General features: G+C 33.9%; 3 protein-coding genes across 4 annotated transcripts; 2 read left to right on the forward strand and 1 right to left on the reverse strand.

Annotated features, from left to right (window-relative positions):
* Positions 1 to 1,586: 1,586 nt before the first annotated feature.
* Positions 1,587 to 3,675, reverse strand: LOC126918209 (cysteine-rich with EGF-like domain protein 2). 2 transcript variants are annotated; one of them, XM_050725896.1, is made up of 5 exons: positions 3,449 to 3,675; positions 3,266 to 3,392; positions 2,374 to 3,031; positions 2,216 to 2,311; positions 1,587 to 2,126 (listed from the first exon to the last, which is right to left on the reverse strand). In XM_050725896.1, the coding sequence occupies exons 2-5, from the start codon at positions 3,371 to 3,373 to the stop codon at positions 1,906 to 1,908; spliced, it is 1,083 nt and encodes a 360-aa protein (XP_050581853.1). In that variant the 5' UTR covers positions 3,374 to 3,392; positions 3,449 to 3,675; the 3' UTR covers positions 1,587 to 1,905. The 2 variants fall into 2 exon arrangements, with proteins under 2 accessions (XP_050581853.1, XP_050581852.1); XM_050725895.1 differs by having other exon boundaries at positions 3,266 to 3,675.
* A 318-nt stretch (positions 3,676 to 3,993) lies between these two features.
* Positions 3,994 to 8,311, forward strand: LOC126918192 (coatomer subunit alpha-like). The gene is made up of 5 exons (XM_050725837.1): positions 3,994 to 4,185; positions 4,354 to 5,578; positions 5,666 to 6,613; positions 6,692 to 7,846; positions 7,926 to 8,311. Exons 1-5 carry the CDS (start codon positions 4,106 to 4,108, stop codon positions 8,160 to 8,162), a joined length of 3,645 nt encoding a protein of 1,214 aa, XP_050581794.1. The 5' UTR covers positions 3,994 to 4,105; the 3' UTR covers positions 8,163 to 8,311.
* Positions 8,312 to 11,267: 2,956 nt separating this feature from the next.
* Positions 11,268 to 15,830, forward strand: LOC126918191 (coatomer subunit alpha-like). Its single transcript, XM_050725836.1, has 5 exons — positions 11,268 to 11,479; positions 11,648 to 12,872; positions 12,960 to 13,907; positions 13,986 to 15,140; positions 15,220 to 15,830. Exons 1-5 carry the CDS (start codon positions 11,400 to 11,402, stop codon positions 15,454 to 15,456), a joined length of 3,645 nt encoding a protein of 1,214 aa, XP_050581793.1. The 5' UTR covers positions 11,268 to 11,399; the 3' UTR covers positions 15,457 to 15,830.
* The last annotated feature ends 596 nt before the right edge of the window (positions 15,831 to 16,426 follow it).

Here is a 16,426-nt window from a genome sequence, read left to right on the forward strand (position 1 = left end):
CTTGGTCTATTTGAGGAACTCAAAATTGGAACTTGGAACTCAAAAACTTGGAACTCAAAATTTCAGTTTTTATATATTCTCGAAAAACTATATATAATGAATGGTTATTGTTGAACTATATGGTAAACTCAATGGTAATGGTTGAACTATATATAATGAAGGTTTAAGACATTTCTTGCTCCAGGAATCTCTTGGTAAGTTCATTCCTACATAAGAACATCTTAGGTATATGTATGTTTTCAGAAGGATATCCACATATGCCGAGCTTTCTCTATGAAAACATTTGTATATTATAATTTCACCTTCCGCATAAAGAAAAATAACGTATGTACTTTGTTAAATACTCTAAAAGTATAATATAATTGATAAATATATATTGAATAATAATTAAGTAAATTATTTAATTCTTCCTTAAAGCAAAGTATTTGTACAAACACAACAAACAAAAATTCTTAATATAGATATGATAAAGTATTGCAACCTAACTTATATTTTTTCCCGAATATATATCGAGAGAGACGTTTTGTAATTTCCGAAAAACAGAATATGTATTGCGCCATCTGGTACATAGTATACATAAGTGTAACTATATGTAGTCTGTACAACAAAGCGAGGCAGTAAACGTAAACAAAATTAGGTTCCTGCATTTGTAACTAATGGTTGTCGATTACTGTTACAGGTTATATGTATATATGTATATGTAATATTAAAAGATCTTTTACTTATAAATAAAAATTGGATTCTTATTTCTTGCATTTTCTAACAGTACTATGGCTTAAAAATATTCATTGAAAATATTACATCGAAATATTAAACATTAATGATTTTATAACAGTACAAATATTTTAATATCTGCATATTAATTTGATACACTGCATAGTGAATTGTTTTGAAAGTTGTAATTATAACCCCCTTTTCTATGAATTTCTATAAAATTTGGGAAAATCTATCCCAAGATAATTTATTAAAAAATTACTTGGGAAAATATATTCAAAATAACAATAAAGTTTGGATGCTGTTAGTTAGCATAGTGCATCCAAGTATTTACATATATTGTCACTTAAAGAAAAAGTACACGTAAGATATTGCTTTTACTTTTTCTACATATTGTATATGAGAACAATAACTTCTTAATAGAGATCTTTGATCAATATTAAAAATTCTGTAAACATTAAATATTAAATCTTTGGATTAAAAGCATCTAAATCTAAATGAACTAAGATTTCGCACTGTATAAAAAAAAAAAATGTCGAGACAAATGAAACTTCGAAAACAGTATGTGCGTTGTCAAGATATTCATTACATATCGGTGCATATAATACTATATACGTCTGTTTTAAAATACTAACTTCTTATATTTGAAATAAAAGTAAAAAGCAAAACTTTAGACAAAAATTGATATAGATATGATACGAAAGTATTGCAAACTTTAATACTTATTTCATATGTTTATATACTCGTCATTAAAAGCATTCTCTAATGAAATAAACTTCATTCCTGTAGCCATCTAGTGAAAGAAATTACTGATATAATATCTCCAAAAATCTTATATTATAATTATGATTTTTTTTAGAAATACTCGGAACAAGATTAAATTTTGTTTATTTAAAGACTGATTTTTGAGAATATATATATATCATATACATACTTTACTGTACATACATAACACTACTCATCCGTGATAACACATGATATATATGTATATGTATAGATTGAAATATCTCTAAAATTTTAAAATATCTCCAAAATTTGAATTTTAAAATGATAAATAATGATTAATATATTAGATCAAACAACAGCATTTTATAATTGCTAATATACGAGTGATTAATATTACAATATTCACTTTCTCTCTTTTTTATACATTACAATTTATTAAAATATGACAGATAATACACTATACATTTATGCTGGTCCTAGAATGTCAACATTTGCTGTTGTATCTTGAACATTACTATGAGCTATCATGTATTCTGAAACCGATATGTATATCCCAACTAATAATCCAATTACACTTGCTATATAAATATTTCGTTGGAAGATGATGCATGTAGCTATGCACAGACCAAGATATGTAGCATATCTTGCAACATTCTCTTGTTGTTTACGACCCAGAAGGTCAGAATCTAAAATAAATAATTTTATATGATTATTATTATTAGTAGTGGCAATATTTGTATATATCTTATTCAATCATCATTTATTGAGAACATACTTATACATAAATTATTTTTTTCACGGTATCCATTTGCACAATTTATACACATATCTGGTCCATCACCTGTGCACCCATCACAGGCCATGTCACAATCTAAAACATTAATTAAAAACAATAAATATTAAATTATTTTTGTATGTTTTTTTATAACTTACTTAAACACATATATCCTCCTTCCTTATTAATACAAAATTGATTTTTTGAACAATATTCATCACTTTTTAGGCATTCATCAATATCAAAGCAACCTTGTCCATCTAATATATGCCATCCTTCTGTACATTTTTCACAATTTTTTGGTCCTGGTCCTTTACAAGGTCCATCGCAAGCATTATGGCATTGTGAACAAAGTAATTTATTTTCATCTTTATAGGATTCATAAAATCCAGTTGCACACTCAGAACAATCATCTTTCTCATAGCCTTTATCACAGGAGCATTTACCATTTCCTTTTCTGGTACCTGCTCCTTTACATTTACCATTATTATTACAAATTTTATCTGGAAAACCTGGACATGGTTTGCATTGTGGACCAAAATGATCTTTTGGACAACAGGCTTCTGTTTGTTGAATACAGATATAATCATAAATATCTGGATGTATTTGTTGGTAATTAAACCACCAATCTTCTATTTTATTTTCTAATTCTTCAGCTAAAGTCTGACATTGTATTTTACCATGTTCTACTTCTTCACATAAATGTTCTTGTATTTCTATTAATCTAGTTTCACTTTTTGAATATGAACCTAACTTATCTTCCTCCCATGCACTATCACCACCATCAAATTTTTCACGACTAGTCCTTTCTATACCCTGTATAACAAAATAGTACAATAAATGTGAAATACATACATAAAAGATATTTATACAGATAAATAATGATTAAATACGAGTAAAATTACTTATATATATACATAAACAATATGATATAGTAAACTCAATATTACGTTAAATTTATATACAAAAAGATATGCATTTATATATACTTCCGTACACATATTTCTTAAAAATTGTGTTCTTTTAACTTATAATATTTAACAAACTCACCTTCTTAAAACTATTTATTAAAATCTTGCAAGCCGCACATGGAGGAAATATTTGAGCTTTAAATTCTTCACTTGAAGGTGTTTTGTTGCACTTTACAGAAGCAGACATAGAAAGTAAAATAAACAAGCTTAAGAAAATAAAAAGAATGACATTGGTTCGTCGCATTATTCTACAGAAACGTACCGGTCACTACCTTCAGTAGTACTATCAGCATTTACTTAAAGGCTAATAATAATTACTCTTAAATACAAATCACAAAATATAATTGATTCTATACTACTTTGTAGAAGATCATTATTTTATTAAATATTTCGATTGTAGTCAATATATGAATAACTATATTATTCCAAACTTTCAGACAAACAGTCCTACGTATAATAATACAACAAATATTTCGTAACTGAACATGCGCGGTTCAATCAATATAAAAGTGACACGTTGATTCTTTGGATTGTTTCAATTAATGCACATTTAGTAAAAAAGTTTATTTTAATTCAATTTCATTTTATACTTTAATAAATTGGTAGAAAATATTTTCATACCGTTCATATGAAATTTGTAATATTAAAAACTATTAATTAGAAATTATAAGTAATCCAGTCATTAGATAATAAAAAATATTTAATTATATTTAAAAAATGTTCACAATTTGAAATAGATAATTTGACGTAACAAATATTATATGACAAAATACAAATTCCATTTCCTATCTACATGTATGTATATATTTCATGGCAGCGCTAGTGACGTCGTGACGTGTCGCATTTCGTGACAAATTTGCAAGGATTAGAAGTGTGGAATGGTTTTCTAAACATAATTTTGTACAATACTTACTAAGAGATGTTAACAAAATTTGAGACAAAATCTGCTCGTGTAAAAGGGATCTCTTTTCATCCAAAACGACCATGGGTGCTTGTAAGGTAAATAATAAATATTCTCCGTATCGGTTAACTATTAAGTTATTAAAACAACCACATACAGACGTTTACGTTAGGATTATTAATTCTAACGTAATTCGGAAAATTCTGCATTGTTCTTGAACTATTAAGAAACACAGATTTCCAGAAATATTACGTATTCTGTTACAGTTTACACAATGGTGTTATTCAATTATGGGATTATCGCATGTGTACTTTATTAGATAAATTTGATGAACACGATGGACCAGTTCGTGGAATATGTTTTCACAATCAACAACCATTATTTGTATCTGGTGGTGATGACTATAAGGTCAAAGTATGGAATTATAAGCAAAGGAAGTGCCTCTTTACTTTATTAGGACATTTAGATTATATTAGAACAATTGTATTTCATCAAGAATACCCATGGATTTTGAGTGCATCAGACGATCAAACTATTCGTATCTGGAATTGGCAGAGCCGCACTTGCATTTATGTCTTGACTGGGCACAATCATTATGTCATGTGTGCACAGTTTCATCCTACAGAAGATATCATCGTATCGGCTTCTTTAGATCAAACGGTCAGAGTATGGGATATTTCTGGAATAAGAAAGAAAAATGTAGCTCCTGGTCCAGGAGGCTTGGAAGATCACTTAAAAAATCCAGGAGGCACAGATATATTTGGCCAACCAGACGCTGTTGTAAAATATGTCCTGGAGGGACATGATAGAGGTGTTAATTGGGCATGCTTCCATCCAACATTGCCTCTGATCGTTTCTGGAGCAGATGATCGTCAGATTAAAATGTGGAGAATGAATGATGCCAAAGCTTGGGAGGTTGATACTTGCCGTGGACATTATAATAATGTCTCTTGTGTTTTGTTCCATCCTAGACAGGACTTAATTCTTTCAAATTCTGAAGATAAAAGTATCCGTGTTTGGGATATGTCTAAACGTACTTGTTTGCACACATTTAGAAGAGAACACGAGCGATTTTGGGTCCTGGCAGCACATCCTACATTGAATCTGTTTGCTGCTGGTCATGATTCTGGAATGATTATTTTCAAATTAGAAAGAGAACGTCCTGCATATGCTATATATGGAAACATTCTTTATTATGTTAAAGAACGGTTCCTTAGAAAATTGGACTTCACTACTTCAAAAGATACGTCCGTCATGCAAATCAGAGGAGGTGGAAAAACACCTCCTTATAGCATGTCGTATAATCAAGCTGAGAACGCTGTTTTGATCTGTACTAGATCAACCAGTAATGTTGAAAATAGCACTTACGATCTATATTTGATACCGCGCGAAGGTGATTCAAACACTGATGCTGATGCGAAGCGAGCTTCGGGTGTCACTGCCATCTGGGTTGCCAGAAATCGTTTTGCGGTGTTAGATAGAGCATATTCGGTATGTATTCGGGGAGAAACGTTATCTTCTTTAAAATAAAAGCTAAAATAACGAAATTTTATAAACATTTTTTATTATTTATTGCAGTTGGTCATCAAAAATTTGAAGAACGAAATTACGAAAAAGGTGCAGATCCCAAACTGTGACGAAATATTTTACGCTGGTACTGGAATGCTCCTTTTACGTGATGCTGATCAAGTAACGCTCTTTGACGTTCAACAGAAAAGAACATTAGCCGAAGTAAAAATTTCTAAGTGTAGATATGTCGTTTGGTCTAGCGATATGTCTCACGTCGCTTTACTCTCGAAACATGATGTTAACATTTGTAATCGACGTCTGGAATCCTTGTGCTCTGTACACGAAAATACTAGGGTAAAGTCGGGAGCTTGGGACGATTCAGGAGTGTTCATTTACACCACTAGCAATCACATCAAATATGCAATCAACAATGGTGATCATGGTATTATACGCACATTAGACCTCCCGATATATGTAACGCGAGTTAAAGGCAATCAAGTTTATTGCTTGGACAGAGAATGCAGACCAAGGATTCTTCGAATAGATCCAACTGAATATAAATTTAAATTGGCTTTGATCAATAGGAAATACGAAGAGGTTTTGCACATGGTTCGCAACGCAAATCTCGTTGGTCAATCTATAATTGCATACTTGCAACAGAAGGGATATCCCGAGGTTGCTTTGCACTTTGTTAAAGATGAAAAGACAAGATTTGGGCTTGCCCTTGAATGCGGAAATATCGAAGTTGCTTTAGAAGCCGCGAGATCGCTTGATGAAAAATCCTGTTGGGAAAGCTTGGCCCAGGCTGCTCTGTTGCAAGGCAATCATCAAGTTGTCGAAATGTGCTATCAGAGAACTAAGAATTTTGAAAAACTGGCGTTCCTGTATCTTATAACTGGTAATTTAGAGAAATTACGTAAGATGATAAAAATTGCAGAAATTAGGAAAGACGTTTCTGGGCAATATCAGGGTAGCTTGTTACTTGGCGACGTTTATGAACGTGCAAAAATATTGCGTGTAGGTACTTATATAACTTAATTTATATTCAAACTTTTCTTACTCCCACGACTTACTTTTTACCGTTTTATGTTACAGAATTCTGGTCAAGCTTCGTTAGCTTATGTAACTGAGAAAATTCATGGTATATCATCTCCAGAAGACGACATCCAATATATTTCTATGAGTGAAGAACTTTTTGCTCTTGAACAGGGAGCAGAATATCTTCGACCTCCGGTACCAATTCAACAGGCCGAAAACAACTGGCCACTATTGACAGTATCAAAAGGTTTCTTCGACGGAGCGATGATGTCGCGTGGAAAGAGTCAGGTAGCTGCTGCGTTGGCTCCGGAAGACGATGGCGCTGTACCTGCTGAAGGGTGGGGCAATGGCGAAGAGTTGGGAATAGACGATGAGGAAGGTATCGAAAATGAAAACGTTCCTGAGGGCGAAGAAAGTGCAGGATGGGATGTGGAGGACGTAGATTTACCGCCGGAACTCGAAACTCCAGTGGCTGCAACGGAAAATGGCTATTATTCACCACCAACTAAGGGAATACCACCAACTCAACATTGGATGAACAATTCGCAATTGGTTGTAGATCATGTACTAGCTGGATCACTAGAAACAGCATTTAGATTGCTAAATGATCAAGTTGGTGTAGTTGAATTTGAAGCGTATCAAAGTCTTTTCATGAATACATTCGCACGCGCTAGAACATCATTTGCTTCGTTACCCAATATACCTTCTTTATATGGATATCCTCAAAGAAATTTAAAAGATACAAATCCAAAAAGCAATCTGCCTGCAATCGGATTGCATCTTATCGATTTAGTTCAACGACTTCAAGTATGCTATCATTTGACAACTGGCGGCAAGTTTCCAGAAGCGATAGAAAAATTGCAAGCGATTCTACTCAGTGTACCATTATTGGTTGTTGACACGAGGCAAGATATTATAGAAGCACAGGAATTGATTCAAATTTGTAGAGAGTATATTCTAGGTTTGAAAATGGAGACTGAAAGGAAGAACCTACCTAAAGCTACTTTAGCTGAACAAAAACGAATCTGTGAAATGGCAGCCTACTTTACACATTGCAATTTACAACCTGTTCACCAGATTCTCACTCTAAGGATAGCTGTAAATATGTTCTTCAAATTAAAAAATTACAAAACTGCGGCTTCGTTTGCAAGAAGATTACTTGAATTGGGACCTAAACCTGAATTAGCACAACAAGTTAGAAAGATTTTGCTGGTATGTATACTTTCGTGTATATTAACCATCTCATATAAAGTACAGGAAAAGATTATTATCGCGTTTCTTTCTTTTTTAGGCCTGCGATAAAAATCCGGTGGATGAACATCAATTAGCTTACGACGAACATAATCCGTTTTCATTATGTGCAAGCACGTTTGTTCCAATTTACAGAGGAAAACCAGAAGTCAAGTGTCCATTATGCGGTGCAAGTTATTTACCTCAATTTAAAGATACAGTATGCAAAGTTTGTGAAGTTGCACTAATCGGGAAACAATGTATCGGCTTAAGGATAAGTCCTGTTCAATTCCGATAAATTTCCGATATTTTTATCGTTATTATTACAAATAATGCAGTATATTGTAGTACAATAACGTTTGTTTTGTAATTTTTCAATTGTATTATAGATGAAAAATATGTCATTACAAAAGGTATTGTAAACATTACAAGAGATATACATATGTACTTAAATTTTTTAAATATTTCCTCCACTACTTTATAGAGAAGATGTTCATTATCATCATTGTTTAACACTATTACTATTAACATTATTTCATATTGAAACAGTACAAGTAAACTATATTTTAAAAATTAAGAATTTCAGAGAAAGAAATTCCACGATAAAATTGAGATAATATTTTTACTCAATTGACTTTTTGTTATTTTTATAAACGGGGACACAAGCGATTTGTTTGTCAATTATAGTATAATTCACATTTTCTATATTGAGCAGGTAGAATTGTATGACGAAGAGAATATATAAATCATTTCATAGAGTAACTTGTAACTTCAATAATATCAGTGATCATACTTAAGATGTATAAGCAATAGCTAAACCCGATTAAAGAAAGAATTTTAATGAACAATGTATTTTCGAGCTATTGCGGGGAGACGCGGTCGTTAGAATACGCGTCAACGGAAGTCGTAAATTCCCGCTACGATTAGAATAATTGACACCACGAATAGTTCGATCCCCGTATTTCGGTTAGGATAATAGGGGTAGTTGTTGTGGTATAACACTGTGATTCACAGAGTTATAAAAAATATATATTTCCAAGACTTTATACAATCACACAAAGTAGTAACGCCGTTGTTTAAGATACAGATAACGAAGAGAAGGATTATTCTTAGATGAGAGAGTTAGAGCTATAGGAGCTTTAGGCCCGTGAGAGCTGTAGGAGCTGTCGGACTTCAGGATAGTGTGAGAGCCATAGGAGACTCTAGGCCGTGTAGGCACTTTGAGAGTTGTAGGAAATTCTGAGATATATAGGAACGGTGAGAGTTTTAGGAACTCTAGGCACCGTGAGAGACGCTGGAACTCTTAGAGAGGTAGGAACGGTGAGAGTTGTAGGAAATGCAGGAACTCTAGACACCGTGAGAGACGTTGGAACTCTTAGAGAGGTAGGAACGGTGAGAGTTGTAGGAAATGCAGGAACTCTAGGCATCGTGAGAGCCGAAGAAATACTCTAAAGTTTATTCTGATGTCAGTACGGAGGAAAGCTCGGTATGGGTGTGCCCTTTGAACGAAGAACGCGGATTCATTGCTTACATTTTTAGTTAGGAAAGTGAGGGCAATAATCCGCGCTGTCGATTGGTTAGGACCAATGTTAGGAAGGAAGAGAGGAGGAAGAAACCTCCTACCAACTTGGGTCCTAGGCGACATTGTTTATAGGGAAACTCAGATTTTCCGTTAGGTAGATCTCCGCTTTTTTCGTTAGGCTACTACCCGCTTTCTCCGTAATTCTTAAGAGCACGTAATAAACCCAAGGACCTTTCTAAAAACCGGCCGAAAACACTTCTAGAATTAGAAAGTCTTTTCGGGCAACAGATTGACTTAAACCATGTGTGCGAACAATGCAGTTAGGATTTCAACTTTATGTTAGGTCCTTGAGCCTGTGGAGGGTTCGAAGGACGGCACGTAGACCGTTGGCTGTCAAGCCGCACGGGATGGCGTGTAGATGTGTTGCGCGGCAGAACAAACAATGTATGTAAAATCTCCAAATAAATGTTAGTTGGTAATGTCAGAGATGAAATTAGGAAAATTGTCGATGATCAAAGGAGAAATTCTCCCATAAATGCACTTCATTAATTGCCGTTTCTAATATTCAAGCGGTTCAAACTATACGTACACTTTTTTCTTGGGTGCTATTGGTACGAAAAACGTGTGCACTATGAGAAGGAAATATGTCTCGATTCGTACCAGTCCATACGCAGTTGGTCAAAAGTAAGCGCTTCGTCGCAATTCGAAAACAAGTGGTAAAACACTGCGCCACATCACCAATGCTATAAAATTTTGGTCGTCATTTTCATATGAAAAGAGCTGTTTTAGTTCTATCGGTCAAACGAAGGAATCAAATTATTGTAAAGTAACAAAATTACGCAAATGATTACACAGAAGATTAGCTCATTGAAAAATTGTACAATTATTGTAAACTGATGAAATGAATTGAAGAAAACAATATTATTTTGCAAATAAACAAAGCGTTTAATTATTTAAAATCCTTCCAATATCCACATTCCCCAAATAACTTCCAATTTCCATAAGTTCGAAAAATAAGTTAAAAAATATGACGAAAGAGTTCGAGGAATTTGGAAAGTATTAAGAGAATAAAATACCATAAGAGATATAAGAAACTTATTAAAAGTTCTGTAAAAAACGCCATTTTCGTAGGAAATTCAAGAGCAAAGAAATTTTCGATCAATTTTCCAATTCTGTATTACAAGAACGCGATAACATAGAGAGTGAAACAATTTCGGCGATTCATTTCCAATACGTCAGTTTCGAAGAATTTTGCGAAGTTGAAATTTTCGGAATCTTGAAAATGCTTTTGGTTCACTTTGAGATTATATATCAGGAGAACATGATAACATAGGAGGTGGCAAATTCTGCCAATTTGTAGGAATCACCTCATTTTCAAAGAATTTTGGGAAGTTGAAGTTTTCGTGTTCTCGAAAATGTATTAAGCTCATTTAGCAATTTTGTATCAGAAGAATATAATAACATAGGAGGTGGCACAATTTCGCTGATTCTAGGGAATGTCATTTTCAAGAAATTTTGCAAAGTTAAATTTTTTGATTCTCGAAATCTTTTCCGGCCAATTAGGTCCTTCGAAAACATGACAAAATTTGCAATCTTTTCCGTATAATAACTTTCGAGCAGAGAGATTCCTAAACTCAAAACTGCTATCGTTGAACTCTATTCAATAAATGCTTCAAATATATATAACATTAAAAAAATTGGGATTCGTAGGTGAAGACCAACCTCTTCTTCCGGTTCATACAATATACATAATATTGAAAAATATCTATTACAAATTATAAGCAGACGATTCATTTAAATATAAAGAAATATAATTATAATAAAAACATGTTCAAAATTTGGAATAACATAATTTGATAGGATACATATTATACGATAAAATGCTCCATTCGCTATCTATACACATGTATGTATTTCATGGAGGCATAATGACATCGTGACGTGTCCAGTTGACAAGGGTTAGAAGTGACAAATGTTTTTTTAAACATAATTTTGTGAAATATTTACCAAGAGATGTTAACAAAATTTGAGACAAAATCTGCTCGTGTAAAAGGAATCTCTTTTCATCCAAAACGTCCATGGGTGCTTGCAAGGTAAATAATAAATATTCTCCGTATTGGTTAACTATTAAGTTATTAAAACAACCACATACAGACGTTTACGTTAGGATTATTAATTCTAACGTAATTTGGAAAATTCTGCATTGTTCTTGAACTATTAAGAAATTCAGATTTCCAGAAATATTATGTATTCTGTTACAGTTTACACAATGGTGTTATTCAATTATGGGATTATCGCATGTGTACTTTATTAGATAAATTTGATGAACACGATGGACCAGTTCGTGGAATATGTTTTCACAATCAACAACCATTATTTGTATCTGGTGGTGATGACTATAAGATCAAAGTATGGAATTATAAGCAAAGGAAATGCCTCTTTACTTTATTAGGGCATTTAGATTATATTAGAACAACTGTATTTCATCAAGAATACCCATGGATTTTGAGTGCATCAGACGATCAAACTATTCGTATCTGGAATTGGCAGAGCCGCAATTGCATTTATCTCTTGACTGGGCACAATCATTATGTCATGTGTGCACAGTTTCATCCTACAGAAGATATCATTATATCAGCTTCTTTAGATCAAACGGTCAGAGTATGGGATATTACTCCATTAATAAAGAAACATGTAGCTCCTGGTCCAAGAGTCTTGGAAGATGACGTAAAAACTTCAAGAAGCACAGATATATTTGGCCTATCAGACGTTATTGTAAGACATGTCCTGGAGGGACATGATAGAGGTGTTAATTGGGCATGCTTCCATCCAACATTGCCTCTGATTGTTTCTGGAGCAGATGATCGTCAGATTAAAATGTGGAGAATGAATGATGTCAAAGCTTGGGAGGTTGATACTTGCCGTGGACATTATAATAATGTCTCTTGTGTTTTGTTCCATCCTAGACAGGACTTAATTCTTTCAAATTCTGAAGATAAAAGTATCCGCGTTTGGGATATGTCTAAACGTACTTGTTTGCACACATTTAGAAGAGAACACGAGCGATTTTGGGTCATGGCAGCACATCCTACATTGAATCTGTTTGCTGCTGGTCATGATTCTGGAATGATTATTTTCAAATTAGAAAGAGAACGTCCTGCATATGCTGTATATGGAAACGTTCTTTATTATGTGAAAGAACGGTTCCTTAGAAAATTGGATTTCACTACTTCAAAAGATACGTCTGTCATGCAAATCAGAGGAGGTGGAAAAACACCTCCTTATAGCATGTCGTATAATCAAGCTGAGAACGCTGTTTTGATCTGTACTAGATCAACCAATAATGTTGAAAATAGCACTTACGATCTATATTTGATACCGCGCGAAGGTGATTCAAACACTGATGCTGATGCGAAACGGGCTTCGGGTGTCACTGCCATCTGGGTTGCCAGAAATCGTTTTGCGGTGTTAGATAGAGCATATTCGGTATGTATTCGGGGAGAAACGTTATCTTCTTTAAAATAAAAGCTTAAATAACGAAATTTTATAAACATTTTTTATTATTTATTGCAGTTGGTCATCAAAAATTTGAAGAACGAAATTACGAAAAAGGTGCAGATCCCAAACTGTGACGAAATATTTTACGCTGGTACTGGAATGCTCCTTTTACGTGATGCTGATCAAGTAACGCTCTTTGACGTTCAACAGAAAAGAACATTAGCCGAAGTAAAAATTTCTAAGTGTAGATATGTCGTTTGGTCTAGCGATATGACTCACGTCGCTTTACTCTCGAAACATGATGTTAACATTTGTAATCGACGTCTGGAATCCTTGTGCTCTGTACACGAAGATACTAGGGTAAAGTCGGGAGCTTGGGACGATTCAGGAGTGTTCATTTACACCACTAGCAATCACATCAAATATGCAATCAACAATGGTGATCATGGTATTATACGCACATTAGACCTCCCGATATATGTAACACGAGTTAAAGGCAATCAAGTTTATTGCTTGGACAGAGAATGCAGACCAAGGATTCTTCGAATAGATCCAACTGAATATAAATTTAAATTGGCTTTGATCAATAGGAAATACGAAGAGGTTTTGCACATGGTTCGCAACGCAAATCTCGTTGGTCAATCTATAATTGCATACTTGCAACAGAAGGGATATCCCGAGGTTGCTTTGCACTTTGTTAAAGATGAAAAGACAAGATTTGGGCTTGCCCTTGAATGCGGAAATATCGAAGCTGCTTTAGAAGCCGCGAGATCGCTTGATGAAAAATCCTGTTGGGAAAGCTTGGCCCAGGCTGCCCTGTTGCAAGGCAATCATCAAGTTGTCGAAATGTGCTATCAGAGAACTAAGAATTTTGAAAAACTGGCGTTCCTGTATCTTATAACTGGTAATTTAGAGAAATTACGTAAGATGATAAAAATTGCAGAAATTAGGAAAGACGTTTCTGGGCAATATCAGGGTAGCTTGTTACTTGGCGACGTTTATGAACGTGCAAAAATATTGCGTGTAGGTACTTATATAACTTAATTTATATTCAAACTTTTCTTACTCCCACGACTTACTTTTTACCGTTTTATGTTACAGAATTCTGGTCAAGCTTCGTTAGCTTATGTAACTGAGAAAATTCATGGTATATCATCTCCAGAAGACGACATCCAATATAGTTCTATGAGTGAAGAACTTTTTGCTCTTGAACAGGGAGCAGAATATCTTCGACCTCCGGTACCAATTCAACAGGCCGAAAACAACTGGCCACTATTGACAGTATCAAAAGGTTTCTTCGACGGAGCGATGATGTCGCGTGGAAAGAGTCAGGTAGCTGCTGCGTTGGCTCCGGAAGACGATGGCGCTGTACCTGCTGAAGGGTGGGGCAATGGCGAAGAGTTGGGAATAGACGATGAGGAAGGTATCGAAAATGAAAACGTTCCTGAGGGCGAAGAAAGTGCAGGATGGGATGTGGAGGACGTAGATTTACCGCCGGAACTCGAAACTCCAGTGGCTGCAACGGAAAATGGCTATTATTCACCACCAACTAAGGGAATACCACCAACTCAACATTGGATGAACAATTCGCAATTGGTTGTAGATCATGTACTAGCTGGATCACTAGAAACAGCATTTAGATTGCTAAATGATCAAGTTGGTGTAGTTGAATTTGAAGCGTATCAAAGTCTTTTCATGAATACATTCGCACGCGCTAGAACATCATTTGCTTCGTTACCCAATATACCTTCTTTATATGGATATCCTCAAAGAAATTTAAAAGATACAAATCCAAAAAGCAATCTGCCTGCAATCGGATTGCATCTTATCGATTTAGTTCAACGACTTCAAGTATGCTATCATTTGACAACTGGCGGCAAGTTTCCAGAAGCGATAGAAAAATTGCAAGCGATTCTACTCAGTGTACCATTATTGGTTGTTGACACGAGGCAAGATATTATAGAAGCACAGGAATTGATTCAAATTTGTAGAGAGTATATTCTAGGTTTGAAAATGGAGACTGAAAGGAAGAACCTACCTAAAGCTACTTTAGCTGAACAAAAACGAATCTGTGAAATGGCAGCCTACTTTACACATTGCAATTTACAACCTGTTCACCAGATTCTCACTCTAAGGATAGCTGTAAATATGTTCTTCAAATTAAAAAATTACAAAACTGCGGCTTCGTTTGCAAGAAGATTACTTGAATTGGGACCTAAACCTGAATTAGCACAACAAGTTAGAAAGATTTTGCTGGTATGTATACTTTCGTGTATATTAACCATCTCATATAAAGTACAGGAAAAGATTATTATCGCGTTTCTTTCTTTTTTAGGCCTGCGATAAAAATCCGGTGGATGAACATCAATTAGCGTACGACGAACATAATCCGTTTTCATTATGTGCAAGCACGTTTGTTCCAATTTACAGAGGAAAACCAGAAGTCAAGTGTCCATTATGCGGTGCAAGTTATTTACCTCAATTTAAAGATACAGTATGCAAAGTTTGTGAAGTTGCACTAATCGGGAAACAATGTATCGGCTTAAGGATAAGTCCTGTTCAATTCCGATAAATTTTCGATATTTTTATCGTTATTATTACAAATAATGCAGTATATTGTAGTACAATAACGTTTGTTTTGTAATTTTTCAATTGTATTATAGATGAAAAATATGTCATTACAAAAGGTATTGTAAATATGATAAGAGATAACTTTTAAGTATTTCCTCTATTACTTTATAGAGAAAAAGTTTGTGTAATGTTATTGTCATTAATATTATTTCATATTGGAACATAGTGGACATGTAATATATAACATATTTTCATAGTGGACATGTAATATATAACATATTTTCATAGTGGACATGTAATATATAACATATTTTCATAGTGGACATGTAAATTATATTTTAAAAATATGCAATAAAAGTAATAACTAGAAAGGTTTTTACTCGATTGCTTTTTATGTTATTTTTATAAAGGGAGATACAAGCAATTTAGTTCTGAATTAGAGTATAATTCACATTATATTGAGCAATTATGGTTGAATGATGAAGAGAATATATCAGTTATTTTGTACAATGCTGTAACTTCAATAATATTAATGATTATATTTAAGGCGTACAAGCAATAGCTAAATCTTGTTAAAAGAATCATTTTATTGGACAATGTGTGTAAAATCCTCAAATAAATGCTTGTTGGTAATGTCAGAAATGAGTAGGGTGACTGCCGATGTTCATGGAAGAAATTCAGCCAAACGTGTTCCACAAATTACCGACTCTAGTGGTGAAACAGTCCAATTATACGCACATTTCTTCCTCCAGCATTAATAGTAGGAGAAACGTGCATATGCAGGCACCTAGTGGCAATTCGAAAACGAATGACAAAACGCTGTGCTATACCACGAACACTTATAAGATTTTGATCGTCATTTTCATATGAAAATAGCGGTTTTAACTACATTTAAGAGCTTTTCGAAATTGAAAATTTCGGCGCCTCGAAAGAATTTTTCCTCAAGATATAGGTTTTGTTTCAGAAGAATA

The sequence above is a fragment of the Bombus affinis genome, chromosome 7 (genome assembly GCF_024516045.1).
Source record: "Bombus affinis isolate iyBomAffi1 chromosome 7, iyBomAffi1.2, whole genome shotgun sequence".
Taxonomy (NCBI): Eukaryota; Metazoa; Arthropoda; class Insecta; order Hymenoptera; family Apidae; genus Bombus; species Bombus affinis.

Coding starts and splice junctions, on each gene's coding strand:
- LOC126918209 (XM_050725895.1), bottom strand. CDS start 3,430: ATGCGACGAACCAATGTCATTCTTTTTATTTTCTTAAGCTTGTTTATT. Junction 3,032..3,265: donor TAATAAATAGTTTTAAGAAG/GTGAGTTTGTTA, acceptor TTTGTTATACAG/GGTATAGAAAGGACTAGTCG. Junction 2,312..2,373: donor AGGAGGATATATGTGTTTAA/GTAAGTTATAAA, acceptor TTAATGTTTTAG/ATTGTGACATGGCCTGTGAT.
- LOC126918192 (XM_050725837.1), top strand. CDS start 4,106: ATGTTAACAAAATTTGAGACAAAATCTGCTCGTGTAAAAGGGATCTCT. Junction 4,186..4,353: donor CGACCATGGGTGCTTGTAAG/GTAAATAATAAA, acceptor ATTCTGTTACAG/TTTACACAATGGTGTTATTC. Junction 7,847..7,925: donor AAGTTAGAAAGATTTTGCTG/GTATGTATACTT, acceptor TTTCTTTTTTAG/GCCTGCGATAAAAATCCGGT.
- LOC126918191 (XM_050725836.1), top strand. CDS start 11,400: ATGTTAACAAAATTTGAGACAAAATCTGCTCGTGTAAAAGGAATCTCT. Junction 12,873..12,959: donor TGTTAGATAGAGCATATTCG/GTATGTATTCGG, acceptor TATTTATTGCAG/TTGGTCATCAAAAATTTGAA. Junction 13,908..13,985: donor AACGTGCAAAAATATTGCGT/GTAGGTACTTAT, acceptor TTTATGTTACAG/AATTCTGGTCAAGCTTCGTT.